The following is a 26,044-nucleotide window of genomic DNA, read 5'->3' on the forward strand; positions in this document are numbered from 1 at the left end:
ATACAAATGCATTTTTCTTAAGTAGCTTTTTCTTTAATTATGAAATAGAAAAATCATTAGAAGATGCATTATCAACAGTGATGCATATAACCTTAGACAAACCCCACTCCTCTACGCAAAAATCAATGGCATTACCAATATTGACCCATTTATGACTCTTATTAATAGTGAAATTTATGATGCATTTTTGCATTTTCCATTCAAAATCAATAAAATGCGTAGTCAAACATAAGACAGATAAGTTTTGAATACTAGTTCATGTGTCTATGGTTAAAGAAACCCTTTGACATTGAGATGCAATGAATGTAGACAACTTCTTCTTCTCAGAAATAAACAACAGATAGCAATCTCTGGCTATTGTATGTCTAGATGGAATTTTTGAATTGTGGCATAGCAACTTGTAAGAACTCTATAAACCCTTCCTTCTCAACAAACCTAAAAGGAAGTTCATCTTTGATTATCACCTTAACTAAAGCCTTTCTACAAGCATCTTGATCTAATTGCCAGGAAGTTAACTTAACATCCTCACCCCCAGAACCCTTATGAAAAGATAAGATTCTTTAAGACTTTTTTTTATTTAAATCTTTTGTATATGGGTACTTTTTACAAGATTCTCTCAAATGCTTCCACATTCCCAAAGTGCCACTTTCACTCTTATAGTTTAGTTCTTTTTTACACCACGCACATCGAGCCCTACCCTCAAAATTAATCAATTTCTCAAAGTGAACCCAAACCCCATTCCTAGATTTCAACTTAAGATGTGCAGTAGATTGTGTTATGTTACCTTCATTAGTTTCATTAGCATTTGGTTATTGCATATTTTCATCCACATCCAATGGAGTTTGAGATGGAACCATTGGTGGCTTGCTTGATGCATAAAATGCACATTGAGAATCCTTGGATAAGGACTTGCCAGTACTTGAAGTTGAGGCAGGCATGGGAGCTTGACGTAGATCCGTACTTTCAGTGTCTCCATCCAAGGATGAACTAGCAGCTCTTTTCAATTTTTTAGAATAGTTTCCTTTCATTTTTCTAAGGAAAAGCTAAAAAGTGGAAAATCAATTATTTTTAAATTCAGTGTTCAGTAAACATAATACTAAATATATTAATATGAACAGGACATCTGAAGATTGAATTCCAAATAATTTAAAGAAGTTCATGTCATTCCTTCTTCATTCATAGTAATGATTATGTATAATAATTGAAATTATGTTACATCTATAATACTTTTAAAATTTTAGTTTAATAATATTAAGTCCAAAGAGATATCATAAGTAAAACATTCTCCTGTATGGTTGTTTCTTTTATTTCAAAATCATTTTCTTAAGGACAACTTGTCTTTATTATTTCAAAATCAGTTAATCTAATAATTATTATTAAAAAAAAAATTGAGGTAGCACAAGCATATGATTCAAATGCCAAAATGCAAAGATCATCAAATTATACAAGTTATCATAAGTAAAACATTCTCCTGTATGGTTGTTTCTTTTATTTCAAAATCATTTTCTTAAGGACAACTTGTCTTTATTATTTCAAAATCAGTTAATCTAATAATTATTATTAAAAAAAAAATTGAGGTAGCACAAGCATATGATTCAAATGCCAAAATGCAAATATCATCAAATTATACAAGTTCAACTCTTGTTGTCAAATTTAGAATATTAATGATTAAATGATTAAAAAATAGGGTTGAAATATATATATATATATTGTTAGTAGTATGCCCTAGAGCATATCATTTAGTATGTATCTTGTACATATTTTTATTAATAAAAAGGCATTTCTACTTTTCCATTTACATAATATATTTATGTGTAATAGAAAAGGTCCATTGATATTTTGTTAGAAATATTATTCTTAAGTTGTTAAGAATATGAGTGACAATATTTCTAGCACAAAGTATCATAAATAGGTTCACAATTGAGGATACTTCATAATAAGGACATGACTTATCCAGAAAGATTGTATTCATGTTTGTTCCCAAGTTATTTATATGAGATATAAATAAGATGGAATGGTGAGTCTCATGCCATATAACAAACATGATAGGCACTTATAAATGATAAGTAGGCCAAACCAGTGACACTTATAACAAGCACATGGAGCTTACTCTTGTCAATGTTTTTTCATAAATCATATCAGTGCAGATAATCTTTAGACCTGAGATAGCACAGTTATCTTATATATAGGTAGTTTGAGTTTGATACTGCTTTCATACTTGTACTGTGTATGGGTATATGGGTATCTGTTGGCTCCTACTAGTTATATATGGAGGTAGGTGTTGATCAAGATGGAATCTGTTCCTCTAAGTAAATAGAGATAAAATCCTATGTTCATTTAATTGTTCTTGATGTTTCAAGTTCCTGGCCAGGACAGATAGATTTATTCAGAAAAGAGTTTATGATGAGAAAATCTTTTTAATCAAGAACTGGAATTAAAAGAGAACATAATATTCATAGCAAATGGAGTTTGACATAAACCATGACTCCAGCTTGAGTTGGGATTTTGTAACAAAGAGATTCTAGTGCATGGTAACATATGATTATAGGTTCATTTAAGGTAAACCTTATTACTAATTGGGTGTCCATGGCATGCTATGCTAGCTGTTAACCATGGTCTATGAGGTGCATAAAATGATTTAGAGAAATCATTTATGGTAAGAAAGAGTTCTGATGATATTAAGAGTTGATATCATGTCTCATTGCCAATTAGTGATGAGCCTAGTAAGTCACACACATACACAAGTTATCACCTATTTAAATATGATTTAATTAATTAATTAAAGAGTTTAATTGATTAATTAAATAGGTTTAGTTTGCAATTAAATTGCAAAGTTCCTAGCATGACTTGAAACCAAATCTAGATTATTGGATGTATAATATAAGTTAAATTTATATTTAAAGTGTTTAAATATGAATTTAATTAATGAAAAATTAATTAATAGAGATTAATTAATTAATTTATATTTGATATAAATTAATTAGAAGAAGAGAAATAATTATTTTGGGTTGAGAACTCAAAATTAAGAAACAGGGGCATTTTGGTAATTTCACAGTGTGACACGTGGCACCATGAGATGGTGACACATGGGATTACACATAAGCTTGCCAAATGTTTTTAATCATGTAAGATGATTAAAATCAAGATTAAATATAGGTTTGACACTTGGCACAATGTGATTGGGTCACTTAAACCTAGAGCTAATCAAAGGGTGATATGTGGCAAGGGTTTAATGTGTTAACCTAGCTATTTAAGTGTTGTTATAAAAAGAAAAACAACCAGCAGCCACTCCTCTCCTTTGTCACGCCATTTTGAGGCTTTTCATCTATTCTTCTTCATCTCTCATCAATTCAAAGAGATTAGCAATCAATCTCTTGAATTAAGAACACTAGAAATTATTTCTAGTATCCTGTTTACATCTCTAATATCTTAAAAGGCAGAACTTGAATTTCTAATTAATAGAAAAAGCTTTAGAAGCTGTTCAAGGGCTGCCATAGGTGTTCTTGGTGTGGACAAGCTAGAGGGACAACATCTGGTGTCCTGAAGACGAATCTCAAAGGCGGACACTGCGATTGCATCAAGAGGTTAGTGTAATCATTCTTGATTTAATCTAAGGTTCTAAAATTAATCTGATTAATTTTAAAATCTTAAATGGCAAGTATAGATCCAAAAACATATTAAAAGAGTTTTAATATGTTGTTTATCATTGAAATCAAATAGATAAAAATAAATCTTGCATGATGCATGTGACCCTAGGTAAAAAATTTTGAATTCAATGGTATAAACTTGTGTTTTTCACGCTTTCGTTTCTTCATATATATATATAACCAAAACATGAACAGATCAAGTAATATGTCATGTACTGATAGTGATTACAAACAATATTTACTATAGGATACTCATAAATTGACAACCATAATATGTACAGTGGCCACCACAAACCCATATATATATATATATATATATATATATATATATATATATATATAACCAAAACTTAGCTTTGAACCAAAACATGAACAGATCAAGTAATATGTCATGTACTGATAGTGATTACAAACAATATTTACTATAGGATACTCATAAATTGACAACCATAATATGTACAGTGGCCACCACAAACCAAAATAGAAGGCATACATTTTTTTTTCCCCTAAGATGGGAATTTCATTAAGCCATAAATAATAGATCGTGAAGGACAATATTATGGTTACTCATAAATAGATGGCATGCATTACCAATCATCTAATGAGCTTTTGACATAAAAATTGCATACAAACAGTTCTAAATTTTCTTAAATCCTTCAATTAATTTTGCCGACAAAAAAATCCCCCACTTGATGGAATAGATTTCCTTAACTCACTTGTGATACTAGGCTAGCAAGTGGCAATGACAGAGACCTTGCGAGTTGAGGGCCATGAGATAAATGGAGACACTCGGCTAGCCAAGTGGTGATGACACAGAGGTTATCACTTATGGGTTGAGTAGCGTAAGATCTAAGATGGGAGGTTGAGGTTGAGACTTAGTAGAGAGACTGATGTAAGTCTTTGTGGAATCTTCGAAACACAAATGGAAGGTGGCTGTTGAAGAAAGAGGTTGTGAGAGAAGAGAATAAGATAGATAGTTTTAGGTTTATTTGTGAATCATGAGTTCTCAATACAATGTAGATTTACTAATAAGGTAAAATATGTATAAAATGCTATTTTTACAATAGAAATCTTTTTAAATTATTATATAAAAACTTCTTATTATAAACCTAAAGCTTTTTATATTTCAATGTAAATATGGGTATTTATATTATAATGTAAAAAATTTAATATGAAAAGTTTTTAAATTATTTTTAGATTAATATGGTTTAATTTATCTTAATTATTTAAAAAATTGAATTCTAAATTATTTTTAATTAAACAAAGATTATACTATTTTTATTTCTTAATCAATAAAAATATTATAATTTAACATATCATTCTATTTGTAAGATAATCATGAGATAAGAAAAAGGTTAAGATAGTTATGATAGAGTTTTTATAATTAAAATAAAATTAAAACTAAGATAGCTAATGTAATTTTAAGTCACTTCATAAATTAGGTTATATATATATATATATATATATATATATATATATATATATATATATATATATATATGTAAATATGGGTATTTATATTATAATGTAAAAAATTTAATATGAAAAGTTTTTAAATTATTTTTAGATTAAAATGGTTTAATTTATCTTAATTATTTAAAAAATTGAATTCTAAATTATTTTTAATTAAACAAAGATTATACTATTTTTATTTCTTAATCAATAAAAAATATTATAATTTAACATATCATTCTATTTATAAGATAATCATGAGATGAGAAAAAAGTTAAGATAGTTATGAAATAGTTTTTATAATTAAAATAAAATTAAAACTAAGATAGCTAATGTAATTTTAAGTCACTTCATAAATTATGTTATATATATATATATATATATATATATATATATATATATAATTGGTTCTTCGATTCCAATACGGTTCTTCATAAAAAACTAGAATCAAACCAAAACATTAAATTAAGTTTGGTTCGGTATTTTTCAATTCCTATAGTAACGGTTCTTTTTCGATTTCGGTTCGGTTCAGTACGATTTTTCAGTTCGGTTAGGAATCCCTAGGAACCGTGCACAGCCCTAGTTAACAGCAGAATCAATGGTTATTTATCTGAAACAATTAGAATACGGGTTATCGCTCCCACCCGCAGAATTTTTCTCTGATGTCTTCAATTACTTTGGTTTTTCTCCAAGGATGTTGGTGCCTAATTCGATCCAGTTCTTGAGCAGTTTCGAGAACATTTGTAACTTGTGGGGCTTTCACCCTACCGTCTCCCTCTTTAGGACTTTCTTTCGAGCTGTTAGAAAAGTGAATGAGTTTTATGCATTTGGCAATAGCCAAATATGTTTTTGTTCATGGTTTACATTGATTCGATTCATGGTTAAAACAAACAATTCATGATTGTCAAGTTGAAGATGAAACCCAAGTGGTCTAGTTAGGGTTTGAAGTTAGAGTGGTCAGAAATCTCATCCAAGCTTGATGACATGCCTTACCTTGCCCCTTTGGAAGAATTATTTTTTATGTGTTTGAACTCAGTACAATCTAGATGTGAACAAGTGCAAACGAATGCCACTCAGTATCGATGTCAAAGTGACCTGTAAGTGATCCCTTTCATTTTACCTTGATTGTTATTCTCTGTCTTCATCTGTCCTTCCCTTTTTTAGTGTTAACTTTTAACTTTCTGACTCTATTTTAGTGGCTCATGACATTAAGTGGGTTAGCTGCCCTGAACATTTTATTCTTATGAAGGAATAGAGGTCCCTCATTTTGAAGTAATTAGCTGAAGGACGAGTGGTTGCCCAAATAGCATTGGATATAATTAAAATCTTAGAAAGTCCTTTGCTTTTGGTAATGCCTTCAAGCCCTCCTCAGTTTATAGGTTCCAAATCTTCTCATCCTCTAGTGGTTCTCCCTCTCTCAGTGGTTCCTCTCCCTGCTCCCACAGCTACTCTTGACAATCCTCTGCAAAAGAAAAAGGACTCTAATGAAATGAGGTGTGAAAGTGAAGATGGCTTTGGGGAGCTAGAAGCGGCTCATCCTAAGAGGAAGAGGTCTCAGCCTGATGGACGAGGATAGGGAAAAGCTTTTCAGGTCGCCATCCCTAAACAAGTGCCCGCCAAGAGCAAAAAGCTCAGATCAAAGTGTTTCGATGTGTAGGCAGCTCTTGACTCAAAGGTGGAACAATCTACAGGGTTGCTAGATTCGACTTTTGCTACAGATGCACCTCCTTCTTTGGTCATCGAGCCTGTGATGAACTAGGTTTTTGGTGAGTATGCAAAACTAAAGACCCTAAGTTCATGTCCTTAATGTGCTATTTTTTAAAGTTCACTATGTTGGCTTAGGGTTTTTTAGTAGTTTCGCCTTCTTCTCTATTTGGCAACATGAAAGATAGCTTCTCCAGGTATTGTTATTTTTGTTTTCAATGTTCTATCTCATAATCTATATCATATATTTATTGCTATAAATTCTAATTTCTTATTCTCAATTTGCAAGCTTTTACGAATGTCTTAGGAATAGAACACTATACTGAGGAGTTCACTCTCAATCATGATATGGCTATTGCCAAGGCCTGTGAGGAAGCTAAAGAGAAGCACAGGGAAGAAATGTATCAAAAGTATGCACTGACTTCGAGAAATTGAGGAAACTGAACTCTCAGAATAAGTCACTAATCACAGAACATCCTTTTAGGGTCTTAGAATATGCAGCTACAGAGGGATCTTGACAGTATGAGGCTATAGTATGAACAGAAGCTAAAAGAAGTAGAGGAGCATTGCTCACAGGTTGAGAGAATTATTGCTCAGTGGGATATTGCTTATGAGGAACTCAACGCAGACCTGCACAAGACTAGAGGGGAATTGGCACAGACTCAGAAGGGTCTGAATGCCCATATTCAATAGCAAAAGGGTGAATTATTGCAAGTAAAGCAGAAATTGTTGAGGCATGGTAAGAAGGGTTAGAGGAGGATATTGTGTTAAGGTTGTTAACAGGTGGGGTCCCAAGTAGGGAGGCCCAAAGATTAGGAATGGCTGACAGGGGTTGTATCGATGGAGGGATATCTATAGGGTTAATACTTTGGCCAATTGTGACTAGGTTAGAAAAAGGATTTTCTTCGTTGGCCATGTGGGTCTCAATGGGCATATCATGTATGAATATTAGTTTTTAGGGAACTTCAGCAAGACTTGCTTCGGTTCCCACATATGGAGCCAATTGATAATTGAAGATTCAGATCGTATCTAGCATGCGTCACATAGCTGAGGTGAATTTGGATAATATTGAGGGTGTCTTTAGGACTCATACGACTCTTTGCTAAGCAGTTACGGCTACTTACAAGGGTTGATTCATGCATGGTCATGGTATGGCCTCGAGAATCTTATCATTTAACCATTGAGGGATCTTTATTTATAGAACTAACATGCCAATGCTCATTTGACACGTGTAAAGTCATTACAAGTGGGCTATCTTAATAACAGAATCTGCTTAAGAGGTCCCATCAGACTGTCTTTTGTAATAATGGTCCTGATACAATAGGGCCAACAAAGACACACGATAACTAGTCAGGCAAGCATATTAGACTCCTCATCTGACTAGTTCACCCAATCAAGTGCACACATTAGTCTTATAAATGAAAAAGGTTCTCGAGTTTAAATAAGTTAAATATTACTGGAACTAGGCCTGTGTAGCTTCAAATCTCCAATCCTTGTTTCTTATAAGCAGATTGTGGTGTTGTCAACATAATGACAGATGTTAATTCCATTGTCCGTATAGTTTCCGGCATGTTGGTTATGTTATTTTGATGACATTAACTGCAATGGGGTTAGTGTTTGTCATGGTGAATTCATCTAACGAGGTCGTCAATCATCTAGAGTTTTCATTATGAGAACTATACGACTGCTTTGATGTGAAAGTTGGCCAAGCGTCCTTCTTTGATTCAGGGTTGTGGGTGACAATGAGACAAAGATAAGGGTGTTGTTGAGTAGGTTTCTATTTTATTAGGTTTAAGGAGAATCCAGATTCATTTGAGACGAGGCCCTGTTTATCTGATGGCTCATATGTTTGTATCTTGAAGATATTTGACTCCTTCTAGGAACATATGCACCTCCACATCATGCTCACCAATTTCTTTGATAGCATATGTACGAATACTTTAAATACTTATATGTGTCATTTATCCGAATACATATTTATTTATCTAATATCAGTATTTAATTTTACTTATAAGTTAAAAAATTATTTTAAATAATCAGAAGTCATAAGTAAGGTATTCCTTATTTATGATTTATTTACTTATTTTAAAATTTTGTTTTGATAAAATAAAATACTGTATTATCCTAATAATTTTTTAAATATCAATACTATCCCATTTTAGCAATCAGATATTCTATTTTGGTCATTTTAATAAATTAAATTACTTTTAAGCACTTTTAATCAAACACTTGAATTATTTAAAAATTAATTTTAAATAGTTTTACTAAACAATTAATTAATTATTTTTAAATTAATTTATAAGTTAAAAAATACAATAAAAATTAAGTAGTTAGGTTAAACACCTTCTAAAAGTTTAATTTCTAAAATACAAGACACAAATGTTATTAATGCTAAAAATTTATGCACTAAATAATAAATTTTCAAAATAAATATTCATATCCAAGGTTAAGCTTTACAAATAACAATCTGCAGTCAAAGATAAAAGGAGGATATAATATGCAAGTGCGAAGGCTATTTAATTTGCACGTTAAAAAAATTCTGTTATCTATTTTTTAGTTTTTTATACAAATAGTTAAATGATTAAAAAAAATAATAACGTATGTTTAATTTAGTCTATTTTTTTATTTTTAATCAAATTGTTTTATAAATTTCAACTTAATCTCTATTTGGCTTAAAATAGAATCACAATGTACACGATGCATAAGTTGCATGTTCAATTTAATCTGATTTTAATTAAAATAAAAATTACTTAAAAATAATTTTTAATTATTAAAAGTATAATATTCTAATTTAATTAATTATATGAAAATATGAAATCATATTTTCATATTTTAGTTATAATTTATTTAAATATTTATTTATAATCAATTATATGAAAATTATAAAAATAATATTTTATATTTTTAATTTAAATTAATTATAGTTAATTTTAAATCATTGGTTGATAATTTGAATATTTTTAAATCATTGGTTGATAATTTGAATATTTATTTTAGTTTATTTAATTTTAATTAATTATTTAATTTTAATTAATTATTTAATTTTAATTAATTTTATAAAAAATATTTAATTAATTAATTTATTTACTTAGATGAAAATAAATCATATTGAGCATGCTCAATAAATACAAGGACAAATTAAATATTATATTCAACAGGTAAGTTTTACTAGATGATTACATGATTAAATTAAACTTAAATTAAAGTTTTAAATTAATTTAACTAAAAAAATAGATTAAACATGCATGTTATAGATGAAATAATTCATTTTTCTTCTACCAAATCATTCATCACCATTACTTATTTATTTATTTTTTTAATATACAATGTTCAAGTAGTTAATCATACATATTTTTTAATCATAAAATATTTTTGGTTCACAAATTTTTCAAGCATCTCAAATACAAAACAATGCAAATAAGTAATCTTCATGCATTACAAGCTTCTCATTGATAAATTGTATATTTCAATTCGAGTAAAACTTCAAGATTTAGTCTCCATTTCTTTTACAGAGTAAGGCCGGAGGAAAAGGCAATCCCAGCCATGTTTAGGCCTTTCATGTTGCAATTAGGGACTGGAATCAAAGTCCAATAGCACCTATTTATATCATAAGATAGCCAGATTATATCCCATAAAACCTCACAATTAGACAACAACACTGCCCTAATTACCCCATCTCTTCGCTCTAAGCACCCCATTATTACCCTATACGGCTTCATAATTTCCTCCATTATTCTGCTTGGAACTTTTGAATTACGCTCCCACTGCCCACCGCTTGACCCCAAGGCCCACAATTCTATACCATTTAACATCCTCGCTCCTGTATCCGCATCACCCACACCGTTGGATTTTATGATCAACATGTGCCCATCACCGTGCACGTATAACCGATCAATCACATTCCCCCAGCTATATCCAACGGTTAATTGCTGCTCATCATCTCCTCCGCCTTCAAATCTTGGCCGCACAACTACTGGAGCATCATCAGATTCAAATCCAGCCATCATTACTACGCTTTCATAGGGTCCATTGACAACATTGAGAAATATGTAATCATCCTCTCTTTGGAAGCCACGTGGCAATCCAGCAAAATTTTCCCTTGCTTCCATAGAAAGCCACTTGTCAGTTTCTGACGTGTACACAAATAAAACTGGTCGATTCTCCACTAACTCCGCGAACAAAAAACGAAAACTATTCGATCCGGAAACCAATTTCATCCCAGATCTTCGCCAAGAAGACGTGCCACGTGGACCCAGTGGGCTTGGAGGAATCCTTTTAACTGTCTTCGCAGACAAATTAACAGCAATAACTGCCTTACGAGTGTTAGAGGAAAAAAGGAAAACGTCGCCGCTTGCTGTCAGAAAGTAAATGCTCTCACCTGGAGAGATCAAAGGTTTCAGCAAATTGACAATTTGTAGCTTGAACCACCGATCGGACTGATTGGAAAAGCCGTGAAGCACAGCGTCGCGATGCCAGCGTTTCTTGTAGACGAAGAGCCAGGTGGTAGACTTCGATCGCGAATTGTAATAGCGTACAAAATGTTGATCAGAGATTAAATCAGATAATGATTTGTTGAGAGATTTGAGACAAAGAATTTCAGGTATAAGGAGATTGAGGAGTATGCGGTGTATGAGTTCCGAAGGAAGAAGGCAAAATCCAATAGAATTTGTTGACAAATTTCGAGGATTTTCCATAGAGGGTTGGGTTAGAGGTTTGAGATGTGGGAGTGGTAATGCAGAGGCAATGCAGGTGGATTCATTAATGAATATATAATTCATATGTGATTATATTATTGGGTTAATGAATTAAACTTATTAAATTATGCAATTAAAGGACAAATTATCCAACAAAGCAGGCCATGCATGGGACTTGTCATAGTGGTCAGGGGAAAGGACGGTGGGAGGCAATTGAGACATTGCATTTTGTTTTTACGTAAAGGTTGACTTTTATATAAATATAAAAATTGATAATTTAATCGATGATAAGTAAGTTTTTATTTTGAGTAATTGGACTAATTTTGTTGGATTATATATATAATATTAAATTAAATGATTAAGGAGAATTTTTAAAGTAAAAAAAAAAAAAAAAAAAAAAATATATATATATATATATATATATATATATATATATATATATATTTATGTACGTGTAAACTAAAGAATTATTAGGTCCTAGTGGTGACAGTGGTGTGGCCTTTAAAACGCCAACGCTAGACAAAGCAAGGCAATGCTTATGGTTATTTTAATTGAAGAGGGATGAGTCATGTTGGTGGGCTGATGAGAGGGACACCTGATGTGGACCTTCTTTAATGGCAGTGGAAGGTTTTTTCTTTTTTTTTTTTTATTATTATTTAGTAGGGAAAATTAGGAGAGTGTAGTTTAACTTTTGTCAAATGAATATATATCTTGTAGGTTTTGCTTTTCTTTAAATTATCCTTTTGAGAAATTTATAATTTAGTTGATGAATTTTATTTTGTATTATATTTTAATTTTTAAATTTTAAAAAATTAATTATTTAATTCATAAATTTTACGTTATATTATAATTTAATTTAAAAAATTTAAAAAATTAATTATTTAATCTTTTTAATTTTAATATATTGAACAGTTTAGTCTCTATAATTTTATTGTTTAAAATAATTTCATTAATTAATTGAAAGATTAAATTATTATATATATTAAAATTATAAATATTAAAGTATAATATAATATAAAATTTAAAGACTAAATAATTAATTTCTTAAATTTTAGGTACCAAAATATAATATAAAACAAAATTTAGAGGTAAAATTATAAATTTTCCTTATCTTTCATGAGTAAAGAAAATACAAATGCACATTTTAGTGGATTGTACACAAGTGGCTCTAGAGGGAAAAAGTATTAAACTATGAAGTGAGAGCCAAAAATGCGAAAATTTAATTGTTGGATTATGCTCCTTTGAAGACATAACATTTAGCAGCCTAATATTCAATTCCTTGTGTTCAATAAATTTCTGAATATGTGGAAGCTCTGCTCAGTTTGCTGCTGTCCTTTGTGCTTCGGAAGAGTCAAATGCCCTTCAACCACCAGAGGCTAGGAAAGGAAATGGGATATTAATAAATGAATTTTTTTTTTTATATAATTTATAAAGTAATCTCTAAAGTATGTGAAAAATTACAAATCAATTCCTATTTTTTAATTTATAATAATTTAATGTCTGAGGTTTGATTTCATATTAGTCTCTACCATTTAAATTCACCATTAACTTCATTAATTTTAATAAAATTTGAAATAATTTAGTCATGGAGTTTTGTTTTATTAATAAAATAAATTTTATATTTGAATTTTATATTTAAATAATTATATAATTTAAAAAATATTAAATATTTTTTATAATTAATATTTTGTAAATATAAAATAGTAAATATAGTTAATTAGATAATAATATCATGGTCATTAGAACCAGACCAATTTAACTAGAAACCAAAGTTCTATTTAGCTCAATCATTAAACCCTGATTAGTAGAAAACCGGAGCGAAGTATTTTAAATCGGCCAGTGAACTGATAATTCGGCCGGATTTGAACCAGTTTTCCAACTGAAAACCGGCTGATCTATTGAGTAAAAGAATATTGTAAAATTAGCTGCAAGTTGCGCCAAAGAACCAATTTAGCCTCACAAAATTTTACGTAACCTTTTACTATATCTATCTGTGTGTGTTAAATTCAATCAAATTAAAAACCATACAAAAAAATTTCCTTTATTAATTTATATTATATTATATTATATTAATACCCACTTAATAATTCAATAATTTATTATATTAATCTATTAACTTAATTTTATTATATTAAAAAAAATTTAATTTTAATTATTTTTTGTTACAAATAATTAAATATTATTAGTTAAAATTTTAATTAAAAATCTAAATTTTTTTTAAAAAGCAATTACATATTAATTAATTTGATAACAAAAATTAATTTGAGAGCAATTCACCAGCAACTTTATATTCAATTTATGTAATTTTTAAAATTAAAGGGAGTAAAATTAGGAATGGTAACGAATAGGGATTTGCAGGTATTTGATTGGACCAAATCTTATCAGGACGGGTTTGGTAATATATAATAAGACTTGAGATGAATTTGATTTTAAAAAATAATATTTATGGGGGATTTAGATCAGGTTTATGTTTTACATGTTGTGTATTTGTTACTTGAATCTATTTATATAAATAATTAATTAAATAAAAATATATTTATTTATAATAATATTTATTAATTTTTACATATTTTATTTTAAATAAAATAAAATTTAAATATTTGATAAAATTATTAAGGTTTTTAAAATATAAATTATTAATAAAAATATTTTTTATGTAAATTATTAATTAAAATATATAAAATTAAATAAATTTAAATATTTTTTAAATAATAATAATTGAATTTAGGATTAATTTAAATAATTAATAATAAATTTTAATTGAGTTTACTACGAATTCAAGTATTGAAAAATATGAATCAAACTTGAGCTCAATTTCAATATTTTTCTAGAATACCTTATCTATTATCATTCATAAGCAAAATTGATTTAAACTCAAGTTTAGAGACTTCCAGGAAAAGTTTAAGAGGTGGGATATGCTTTACCATTTATATTACTATGCTAACCGGATAAAATTGTGTTCAATTAATACAATTATTTAAATTAAATAGGTAAATTAATTCAAATTTAATTTACAAAATAAATTAACTTTTCATTAAAAATTCAAGCTTAAATATATTTTTAATTAATTTATTTAAATTATAAAAATTAATTTATTAATAAAATTAAATTTGAGAAATTAAATTATTACAAATTAAAAAAATAAACTGATATGTAATTTTTTATATGCATCAGAGTGTAATTTATAATTTATTTTTTAAAGCCTGTTTCTCTGTAGTCTTATGGAGGACGTGCTGGATCCCATTAACGGCAAAAAAATAGGAAAGGAAAAGAAAAGAAAGAAAAAAAGTGAAACCAAAATGACTTGGGTACTGGATCAAGAGAACAGAGTTGATGGGTACTGGCCCAACAAATTTGTGCCTGATGGACTGGTTTATGGGCAGCCTGCAAAGGTCTCATTGCTTTTAGCTCAGCCTGGGAAATGCAGAAAATCATAAAATTCTAGCACCAGATATTTTTAGCTGACTGATGCTGACAAACAAGCAGAGCAGCAATGGCTGCTTCACTCTCTCTCCACTGCCACAATAGACCACCCTTATCCTTAGACAATACCTTGCTTAGAAATCCCACCATCACTATTCCAATGACCGCCCAGAACAGCACCAACTGTCCAAATCAACCGCACCCATGTCTTGTTTCACTGGAAAAATGCTCCAGCATGTCCGAGCTCAAGCAAATCCATGCCCAAATGCTCAGGACCGGCCTCTTCTTCGAACCCTTTGAAGCCGGCAAACTTGTGGGCTTTTGCGCCCTCCAAGACTCTGGAAGCCTCCATTATGCTCGTCTCGTCTTCTCTCAAATCCACAATCCCACACCTTATACTTATAATTCTATAATCCGAGGATACACAAACCAGAACTTACATAGAGACGCACTTTTTTTCTATCAAGAGATGATAGTTGAAGGACAGATACCGGATAGATTTACATATCCTTCGTTGTTCAAGTCATGTGGAAATTTATCCGAGGGGAAACAGCTTCATTGTCACTCCACAAAATTCGGTTTCGCATCAGATTCCTATATCCAGAACACTTTGATGAATATGTATTCGAATTGCGGTTGTTTGGTGTCAGCTAAAAAGGTATTTGATAAAATGGTGGAAAAGAATGTGGTTTCATGGGCAACAATGATTGGTGCTTATGCGCAATGGGAACAACCCCACGAAGCATTGAAGCTTTTTGAGAGAATGGAGAGTGAAAATGCGAGTCCGAACGAGGTTACGTTGGTCAATCTCCTGACTGCTTGTGCAAGAGCAAAAGATTTGGCATTGTTGAAGACGATTCATGAGTACATTGATGAAAATGGTTTTGGATCCCATGAGGTCCTCAAAACGGCTCTCATGGATGCTTATTGCAAATGTGGTTGTGTATCACTGGCAAGAGATCTATTTGACAAGATGCAGGAAAAGAACTTGTTTTGTTGGAATATCATGATTAATGGGTGCGTAGAGGATAGTGATTATGAAGAGGCTTTGCTACTCTTTCGTCAAATGCAAGTTCAGGGTGTCCAAGCGGATGAGGTCACCATGGTGAGTTTATTGCTTGCTTGCATCCATTTGGGTGCTCTTGACCTTGGTAAGTGGTTACATGCCTATATCAAGAAGCGAAAAATCAACGTGGATGTTGCCCTAGGAACAGCAATGGTAGACATGTATGCGAAGTGTGGAAGCATAGAAAGAGCATTATGCGTGTTTCAGGAGCTGCCTAAGAAAGATGTTATGACTTGGACAGCCTTGATTGTTGGTCTTGCTATGTCTGGGCAAGGGGAGATGGCTCTGGAGTATTTCCATGAGATGCAGGGTAACGGAATTAAGCCTGATGCAATCACATTTGTGGGGGTTCTGGCTGCGTGTAGTCATGCTGGACTTGTGGATGAAGGGATCGCACACTTCAAATCAATGGCTGATACCTATGGCATTCAGCCTACGATTGAGCACTATGGTGGTTTGGTCGATATATTAGGCCGAGCTGGTCGGATAGCTGAAGCAGAGGAGTTGATAAAGAAAATGCCAATGGCACCAGATCATTACGTTTTAGGGGGTCTTCTTGGTGCCTGCAGAATCCATAGAAATCTTGAAGCTGCAGAGAGAGCAGCCAAACGGCTTTTGGAGCAGGACCCGGAAAATTGTGGAGCATATGTACTCTTATCTAACATTTATAAATCATCAAGGAGGTGGGAAGAAGCTAAAAGAATCAGGGAACTGATGGTGAAAAGAGGCATGAGAAAACCCCCAGGATGCAGCCTGATTGAGGTTGATGGAGTTGTCCATGAATTTGTAAAGGGTGATTCATCCCACTCTCAATCCTTAGAGATCCATAAAATGCTGGAGGACATGATTAGCCGCTTAAAGAAAGCTGGTTATGTTCCTAATAAAGCAGAAGTGTTATTTGACATGGATGAAGAGGAAAAGGAGACTGCACTCAGCCTTCACAGTGAGAAACTGGCAATTGCATTTGGCCTCTTAAACACAAGTCCTGGGATGCCACTCCGAGTTGTGAAAAACCTTCGCGTGTGCAGTGATTGCCACACAGCCACAAAGCTCATATCAAAACTCTACAATCGAGAGATAATTGTGAGGGACAGGAGTCGGTTTCACCATTTTAAAGATGGATTTTGTTCATGCAAGGATTTCTGGTGACATAAGAAACAATAGATTGTTCTGATATAGTTCAAAATTAACAAATTTTTTCAGCACTACATTCACAAAATTCTCGCTTTTTGTATAGTTTGATTAAAATGCAGAGATTTACTAAACAAAAAGTTGTATGCTCCTGGATTAAAAGGACCACCTGTGTTCTGGGTAGGTCCAAAACAAGGCAAATTAATCATCTTCCACACAATAAAAGAATATAGGAAATAATTCAGATACATGGGTAATTCCACTGTTCATAGAGTTGCAAAGTATCAAGGAAATTCATGGAAATAAAATCGATAATTCTCAAGTAATTTCCCACAGAACTCAAATCTGCAAGCTAAAGCACTACTTTTTGGCAAAACTGGATAGGTAAGGAAAAAGCGCATCTCTTTGCCTCCTGCATATCAAGCAAGCTCCCCATCATGCAACAAAGAGAAAATGAAAGGCTAAAACTTTTCCACACAACAAAAGGTTTTATTGAATGGCGGATCAAACTGCAAAACTCTTATGCCAATTGGCAATTGAAAAGAACTACGAAGTTCAGCTTGATTTATATCATTGTTCAAACAGAATAGAAATTAATAAATGGACGGCTAGACCTGCATGAAAACATGGTGCTCTCTTACTGACGCAAGACCAAATTTTAATCATGCGCAATGCTTGGAGAAACGGAAAGGAAATAGAACCATAAAATTAAAAGGGCAACCTCTAATCCAGGCCGCCAAAGTAGTTCTGATGAAAATAACCATCAGGTGTTCAATAGAGTAACAACTTCTGTTAAAGGCTTAAAGCATAAAAATGGCAAAGACAGATAAATTGGAAGTAGATGCAACTCAAAAAAGGCAAGGACCAGTAATATATTCCAAGTTATATCCACATCCGATATTGGTCATATCTTACAAAGATTTGATGATTTATCCAGTCAGTAAAGCATAACTCATAAAACGACCATACATCACAATAAGCCCCTTTAATTCATCATCCAAGCTAAATAGATTAAGAAAACAAATGAAATAATAGTTTTAATGCAAAAGCTTGTTTACTAGATATGCTCTACCTTATTTCTCCTCATCACCATCAGTTATTTTGACAAGTTGACTCTCTCCATGGCCATCATTTTCACTTTTTGTCTGCTTTGGAACGGACTCAGCTCCAGGTCTAGTAACTGACTGCTGATAGAGAACACCTCCAGCAAGCGTGAAGAGTAGGCAGAGCAAACCAAATGGACTGGCATGCTTATCCCAAATGAGAACATTGATAACAACTTTAAGAAACTTATGCACTGCACCAGTCACAGTGAATGCTGTTGCAGATATCGCCCTTCTCGCCTCAAAGCCAAAGAAACTAATAACACACAGGACAAAGAAACTGCAAAAAATGCATCAAATTGGAACCAATTCCCAGCTTTTGATCCCAAAGAAGCAAACACCTCATTATACTTTCCTGTGAGAATCCAAAACATCGGAGCCATCATCAATGCCAATAAATTGTTGTACAACACAAGACCCAATGTGTTCAACCCGACGTTTGACACAATGTGCTTGATATAAACCATCACCGAAGTGATGGTGACTAAAAAAGCAAATGCCCAAGAGTAGGCTGTCAAAGTAAAAGCAGAATCGGTGGCCACATACTCAACAGCACCACCCAAAATGATAAACAACGACAAGAAAATAAGATTCGATGGGATCGGCTGGTTTCAAAACACAGTATCAGCAACAGCAACCAAAAAGGGGTGTCAAGGATCTGAACACTATAAAAGTATCCACATTGGCATGGCGCAAAAGATTGGTATTTGTAAAGATTGCAAGGTAGAAAACAATTGCAGCAGGTAAAAACTTCTTGGCAGTTTCTTATGTGAAGGCATCATTACGCAAAAATCCTAATTTGCCAAAAACCCACACGCCCAACGCAGAGGTCAAGTATTGCAATGCAGTTAAAAGGACTGAATACTTGAATTCGGTAATGGCTTGTTAATCACAGCAAGCAGGCTTCAACAGAGCGTAACCCAAGACGAGACTACTAGCGGTTAATTGCTTGCAGAGTATTGTAGGGTATAGTTGCTGATGTATTGTTAATGGGCTGTAACATTGATGTTGGGCTTAGTATTGTTAGGCTTAGTAGTGCATGTATTAGTGAGACTATAAAAACTTCTATACAGTGGATTTATTTTAGTGAAATGGCATTTTTCTCTTCTGCTTTCCTAAATTGTATATGGTATCAGAGCGGGTAGATCTTGGGTGACATTTTCTCTGTAAAACTAGACTTGAGAAGGGAGAGAAGCCTTGTTCGATTGCGAGAATGGGATATTGCCAGAACAATGGAGAGCAAACTGCTTGAGGATCAACTGGAAAAGAAGATCATAGAGTTCAGAATTTTGACGATTCGTTGAATCTACAAAACTCAAACCATCCAGGTATGATACTAGTCTCTGCACCTCTGGTTCGTAGTAACTTTCGATCTTGGAGTAGAGCAATGAAGATTGCTCTTGGAGCCAAGCAGAAGTAAGGGTTTATTGAAGGTATAGTGTCAGTTTCAAATGAGGGTTTTGAGACATATGAACAATGGAAACGATGTGATTACATGGTCACATCATGGATATTGAGTTCAATATCTAGAGAATTTGTTGAGGCGTTTATCTACACGACCTCTTCCAGAGAGTTTTGGTTAGATATTACTGAGAGATATGGGGAGAGTAACGACCCTTTAATCTACCAATTACAGAGGAAAATAGCTTCAATTTCGCAAGATAATAATTCTGTCTTGGTTTATTTCACTAGACTGAAGAAGCTTTGGGATGAGTTAGGGTCTATTGATATTCTACCTCTATGTACTTGTGGTGTTTCAAAGCTTATTGATGAAATTAACAATAGGAATAAGGTAATGCAATTCCTAATGGGGCTTAATGATGAATTTGATCAAGTAAGGAATCAAGTGTTGGTGACGAATCCTTTGCCTTCCATTAATAAGGCATACTCTGCAGTGCTTAAGTTTGAATCACAGAAACAAGTATTGTCTAGTGTTTCTGAGTCTACTGACTCTTTAGCCCTCTTTAATAAATCACAACCACAATCACAAGGTGCTAGGAAGGATCAGAGGAAATATAATCTGAGGAAAGGGCATTGTACATATTATGATACGGATGGTCATACCAGGGAAGGCTACTTCAAGTTGATAGGGTATCCTGACTCGTTTAAGGGTAGAAACAAGGGCAATTCACTGTCTGGTTAGCAATATAAAGGTTCATATGGAAATAGAATGGTTGCTATAGCTGAGAGTGTCTGTAATCTGGATACTCCTCTAGAAATTTTTTATGATAACTCCAAAATTGAAGAGATTAATACTGTGTTGAATTCTCTTCAACAAGAAATTCATAAGCTGGTGAAAGGGAAAACTGCATTGGTGGCAGGAACAGGGCTAGGGCCATCTTTCATGTCACAAAAAGGAAGTTCTTCTATTCAAATTTAATTACTTTTGCTAGTAAGTTTGGTTTAGTGCGTACTTGTTGTGTTAAACTATATGTAGATAGCGAGTGGATAATAGATACTGGTGCCACAGATCATATGACACCATCTAAACACATTTTCCACACAATTCATCACCTTACACAACCACTTGTAGTACATTTAGCTGATGGTAAGCTGGTCACATTTCTTTACATTCCATATTACCACTTCAAGATGTTCTTTATATACCAAATTTCCAGTATAACCGATTGTCAGTTAGCAAAGTTCTTAAAACCACAAATTTGAAACTCATTTTCTTTCCAACTTGTTTATTTCAGGACCAACTGACTAAAGATGTTGCTATAGTTGGAAAGGAGGAAGCAAGTCTTAACAAAATTAATAAACTGAGTTTTTCTTCTCATACTATAGAACAGGTTTTACTTACTATTTCTCAACATTTCACTAAATTGAGTCCCTTTGTAAATACCATGATCTCTAAGCATCAAGGTAATAAAGAGAGAATTTCCTGTTCCACTTCTCAGAATAAAATCAATGGTTCTAAACTTTTATTTTCTTTATTACATTCTAGATTAGGGCATGCTTCTCTTGGGAAAATGCAATATTTACAAGGATTGTCAATAGAATCTGATGACAATTTCACTTGTTTGATATGTCCTCTAGCAAAATAGTATAGGTTGCCTTTCTATTCTAGTCATATCAAACTAGAACATGCTTTTTCTCTCATTCATGTTGATATTTGGGAACCTTATCCAATATAATTAGTTACAGGGGCCAAATATTTTGTTACAATTGTGGATGACTTTACTATAGCAACTTGAACTTTTATGATGCATCACAAATCTCAATGTGCTACAATTTTATCCAATTTCATTAACATGGTCTGAACTCAATTTGGTGTTACTGTTAAGACTCTTAGGACAGATAATGGTGCTGAGTTTTTAAGTAAAGCTTGTGTTCAATTGATGAGTGCTAATGGTATTTTACATCAGAAATCTTGTCCTTATACTCCACAACAAAATGGGGTAGTGGAGAGAAAACATAGACATCTGTTGGACACTACTAGATCTTTAAGACTTCAAGCAAAATTACCAAAAAAATTCTAGTCTGAATGTGTGCTTAGTGTTACATATTTGATCAATAGATTGCCTGTTTAACAATTTCAATGGGTTTGTCCTTATGAGAGATTATATGGTAGGCCTCCTAAATATGATCACTTAAGAGTTGTTGGGTGTTTATGTTATGCAACTAATCTTTCACCTTATAAGGATAAGTTTGTAGAAAGGTCTATTAGGTCTGTATTTCTTGGTTATTTAGGGAGCCATAAGGGATATAGGTTATATAATCTTAACACTGGGGATATATTTGTGAGTAGACATGTTATTTTCTTTGAAACAATTTTCCCCTTTAAAGATACTTTCTCTTCTGAGTCAGTTTCTATTCATGTTTCTGTCTTTGATTCTTCTTCCTCTACTAATTCTCCTGTCAATTCTCCAAATATTTCCTCTCCAGTTAATGAGTCAGTCCTAGAACATAATTCTATTAATTCTTCCTAGAACATAATTCTATTAATTCTTCTTCGCCATCCTTTGAATCACCAGCACATTCTTCCCTTGAAGATGTTACTTTTGTTCCTCTTAGAAGGTCTTCTAGGAAAGTATATAAACCTAGTTGGCTTATAGAATTTGTTAATTTAGCTACATCAGCTTCCTCTTCTAGTCCACTTGCTTCTACATCTTCAATCATTACATCACATTCTAATTCAGGTATTGTTTTTCTTATACAGTTTACCCCTTCCTACCACACTTATATGTGTAATGTGTCTATAATTCATGAACCTTCTGCATATGCTCAAGCATCAACAAATGCAAACTGGATTGAAGCTATGTAGCAAGAGTTATTAGCTTTGGAAAAAAATAACACCTGGGAGTCGACTATGTTACCTAAAGGGAAAAAAGCAATACGATCTAAGTGGGTTTATAAGGTTAAATGTAAGCCCAATGGAGAGGTAGACAGATTTAAAGCCTGTTTGGTAGCAAAAGGTTACAATCAGGTTGAGGGTTTGGATTACAAAGATAGATTCTCACCTGTTGCAAAGTTAACTACAGTGAGAATTTTTATTGCCTTAGCAATAGCAAAGAGATGGCCAATTTTCAATTAAATATTAATAATGCATTCTTGCATGGCTATTTAGATGAGGAAGTTTACATGCTTCCTCTGCAAGGCTATAAAAAAGCACAACCAGGTCAAGTATGTTTGTTGAAAAGGTCCTTGTATGGACTCAAACAAGCTTTAAGACAGTGGAATCTGGAATTCACAACATTTCTCAAAGGTTTGGGATTTCAGTAGTCTCAACATGAATATTGTCTTTTCACTAAGCCTACTTCAACTTTCTTTTTAGCCTTGCTTATATATGTTGACGATGTGATTTTGACTAGCACTTCTATTGATGAGATCACGGTAGTTAAAGAGGCCCTTTATTCTAAGTTCACTATTCAAGATCTAGGCTACATGAAGTATTTCTTGGGGTTGGAAGTGGCTAGATCAGAACATGGCACTATTATCAGTTAAAGAAAATTTACAGCTGATGTTCTAGTAGATGTAGGAATGTTGTCACGACCCAACCTATGGGTCGGATCGGCACTAGGATCTGGGCCAGCTTAAAGCCTCCGAGGCCCGTAGTAAGCCTAACTATTCCTCAACCCAGTAACTCTAAGGCCCATTTGGGCCCAATTTCAAGAATTCAATCGGACAGAGTCCGGCCATAAAATGGACCATTTAACGAGGAGTTTTTAACTCGCCTAACCTGTAAACATAATATACAATAAATTGGGGAGCTCAGCTCACCTTCCACATAATCGAAATGTCATAACTCAAATGGGAGCTCAGCTCTCTCATCCAATCCCATCATGCATACAATTAATAATTTTACAGGTCCAACATAACTTTTATAATACAGGCCCAAAATAAAAATAAGTGCTTCTAACACATGCGGAGTCTAAAATTTAACTCAATTGTACAAAATATATTAAATACTATTAATGGACTTGCGAAGAAGAAGAGTAGGTTAGCCACAATAAATAATCATCCTGTAGCCTGGAAAAATAGATGAATAGGAGTGAGCGTTCGACTCAGAGAGTAAAATACCAATTTTAATCATAATCTCTATAACTTTATAAAGCTAATACACCCTGTGGAGTGAAATGCAACATTGTCATAATTTTCATACAATTCATATCATAACAGCAAAAAAGCAATTTGGAGCACTCACACACCTAACATTGTCAAGCAATACATATATAGGAGCTGATCCCCTATACAGCCCTCTTAATCCAACTTCTGCCAGTGAATGTCTCTCAAGCCAGACTTTCGCTTAATAAACCAAGTGCGGGGTCCCAGCGAGTGTCTCTCAAGCCGTGTTTACCCCGACTTATCCATAAAGGACAGGGTCCCAGCGAGTGTCTCTCAAGCCGTGTTTACCCATCCTGCCCATATCTAATACCATACCACACGCACGCCAACGCACACACACTGCTCCAAATTACCACAAACAACATCCATAACACTTCATCAATTTAAAATGCAACATAAATTATTCCTAATATTTAACTACATAGATATATATTTATAAGTGATGTATGGGCATGCTTAAACATATAATAATATCGAAATTACAATTAAAATTAATATTTTACTTACATACTTAAATTGAGGTCACTGTGGTAGCTGGGCGAAGGAGGAAGGCTGTCCCGGCTCAACTGATAACTTTATTACAATTATTTAATACATTTGACTTAATACAAACTAAGCAAAGGCCAAAGATGTCTTAAGTCGTGCCGAAAATCTGGCAGAGTCTCCTCTATACCTAGGAGCTACCCAACCTACAAAAGGGCTCAAAATGCATTTCTATATCCACAAATCACACATTCACAACTCAATCACATCACATAGCCCCTCCTGGGCCCATCCAAACAGTCAACAATCATAATGTGAAAAATTACAGTTTAGTCCTTATAATTAACTCTTTTTGCAAAAACTACCCAAATAAACTCTAAAAATTCTAAACCTTTGCCCCGCGGTCCTTAGCTTTATTACTAAGCTAATGCAAAAGGAATTATAATTTTCTAAGCTACCACAAATATTTTATAGATTTTTAATCAAAGTCAAGCGCTAGATAATTAAGAAAAAAATAAGGTTCGGGTTTACCTACGCCGATTCCTACCCTGGGAACGCACTCGGGATGTCTGACAACAGTGAGGTAGCTAAAATCTCGGCCCAATTTCAAGACTTTTTCGACAGCCTGTCTACTTGGCCCAAAATTTATAGACCCCGACAACCGTTGAATTTCCGTGAATTGAAGGTGCCTATATAAAGCCTATAACACGGAGGTTAGTACATAATTTTTACGAAATTTTCTAAGCTCATTTAGTACTCAAAAAAATACTACCAAGTTTCACGGGACCTACCAAAAAACGGCATCGAAAAATTTTGAAATTGGTATTTCGGTGAAGCTCTCGACGAGTGGAGCACTTCGGTACTCTCGGTTTTCTCGTGGAGTTCACGGTTTGCGAGAAATTGAGCCTAAAAATCGAAATGGGCCAAAACTTTTCGAAAAAAAATTGGGCAAACCGCTTGATAGATTTTGGTGTTCTTGGTGTCTATGAAAAGCTCTCGAGGTATAGATGGGTTTTGACACAAGACCCGGTTTGATTGGTGTCCGGATGGGCCAGATTTTGGTCAGGAAGGCAAAATGACGCGCGCGCGTAAGGGAGACTTCACGCGACTTTTTCGACTGCCTGGAGCATCGGTCGGCAGAGGGGAGGTGGCCTAGAGGTGCTCCGGTATGTGGGGGAGGCTGGGGCAGTGGCTAGCCGGTGAGGGGTGGAGGGAGGAGAGAGAACAAGGAAAGAGAAGTGGGGGTGTCAGGGAGCGGGGGGGGGGAGAAAAAGAGAAGGGAAAGAGGGCCGATCTGATTCAACCAGTTTGACTCGATCCGGTTCGATTCTGTCGGTCTAATTCAGGATATAAAATTTTGAATTTTTACTCTGTCTTGGGACCGAAAATGAGGCCCAAAAATTCTGAAAAAATTCTAAAAAACTCAGAAAAATTCATAGAGTCCAAATATATTTTTAGGTTTACCACATGGTCTTTAAATTAATTTTTAAAAATCATCAAAATTTTATATTTTCAGAAAATCGAACCCGATTTCTAAAATCTGAAAAATTTTAAATAATTTTCTAAAATTTAAATAAAATAAAATATTAATATTTACCAATAAATTAATAAATTTAAATATTAGGGGTGTTACATTTTTTCTCCTTACAGAAAATTTGTCATCGAATTTTACATAAGGCAGAATAAAGTACAGAATTACTCATTAAATAGATAAGGGTACTTGCTACGCATGTTCTGCTCTGACTCCTAGGTGCAATCTTCCAATGACTGGCT

General features: G+C 33.1%; 3 protein-coding genes across 3 annotated transcripts; 1 reads left to right on the top strand and 2 right to left on the bottom strand.

Moving 5' to 3' along the window:
• Positions 1-10,302: 10,302 nt before the first annotated feature.
• Positions 10,303-11,516, bottom strand: LOC110639559 (uncharacterized). The gene has a single exon (XM_021790561.2). It carries the CDS (start codon positions 11,495-11,497, stop codon positions 10,310-10,312), a length of 1,188 nt encoding a protein of 395 aa, XP_021646253.2. The 5' UTR covers positions 11,498-11,516; the 3' UTR covers positions 10,303-10,309.
• Positions 11,517-14,926: 3,410 nt separating this feature from the next.
• LOC110639548 (pentatricopeptide repeat-containing protein At1g08070, chloroplastic) lies at positions 14,927-17,205 on the top strand. The gene has a single exon (XM_021790551.2). The coding sequence runs from the start codon at positions 14,991-14,993 to the stop codon at positions 17,133-17,135; it is 2,145 nt and encodes a 714-aa protein (XP_021646243.2). The 5' UTR covers positions 14,927-14,990; the 3' UTR covers positions 17,136-17,205.
• Positions 17,206-17,959: 754 nt separating this feature from the next.
• LOC110639551 (GDP-fucose transporter 1) lies at positions 17,960-22,342 on the bottom strand. Its single transcript, XM_058138963.1, is given in 5 exon segments — positions 17,960-18,483; positions 18,486-18,861; positions 18,863-19,214; positions 19,394-19,526; positions 22,195-22,342. Coding segments are annotated over 5 exon segments (1,302 nt in total). The 3' UTR covers positions 17,960-18,190.
• Between the last annotated feature and the right edge of the window lie 3,702 nt (positions 22,343-26,044).

The sequence above is a fragment of the Hevea brasiliensis genome, chromosome 17, assembly GCF_030052815.1.
Source record: "Hevea brasiliensis isolate MT/VB/25A 57/8 chromosome 17, ASM3005281v1, whole genome shotgun sequence".
NCBI classification, from domain to species: domain Eukaryota; kingdom Viridiplantae; phylum Streptophyta; class Magnoliopsida; order Malpighiales; family Euphorbiaceae; genus Hevea; species Hevea brasiliensis.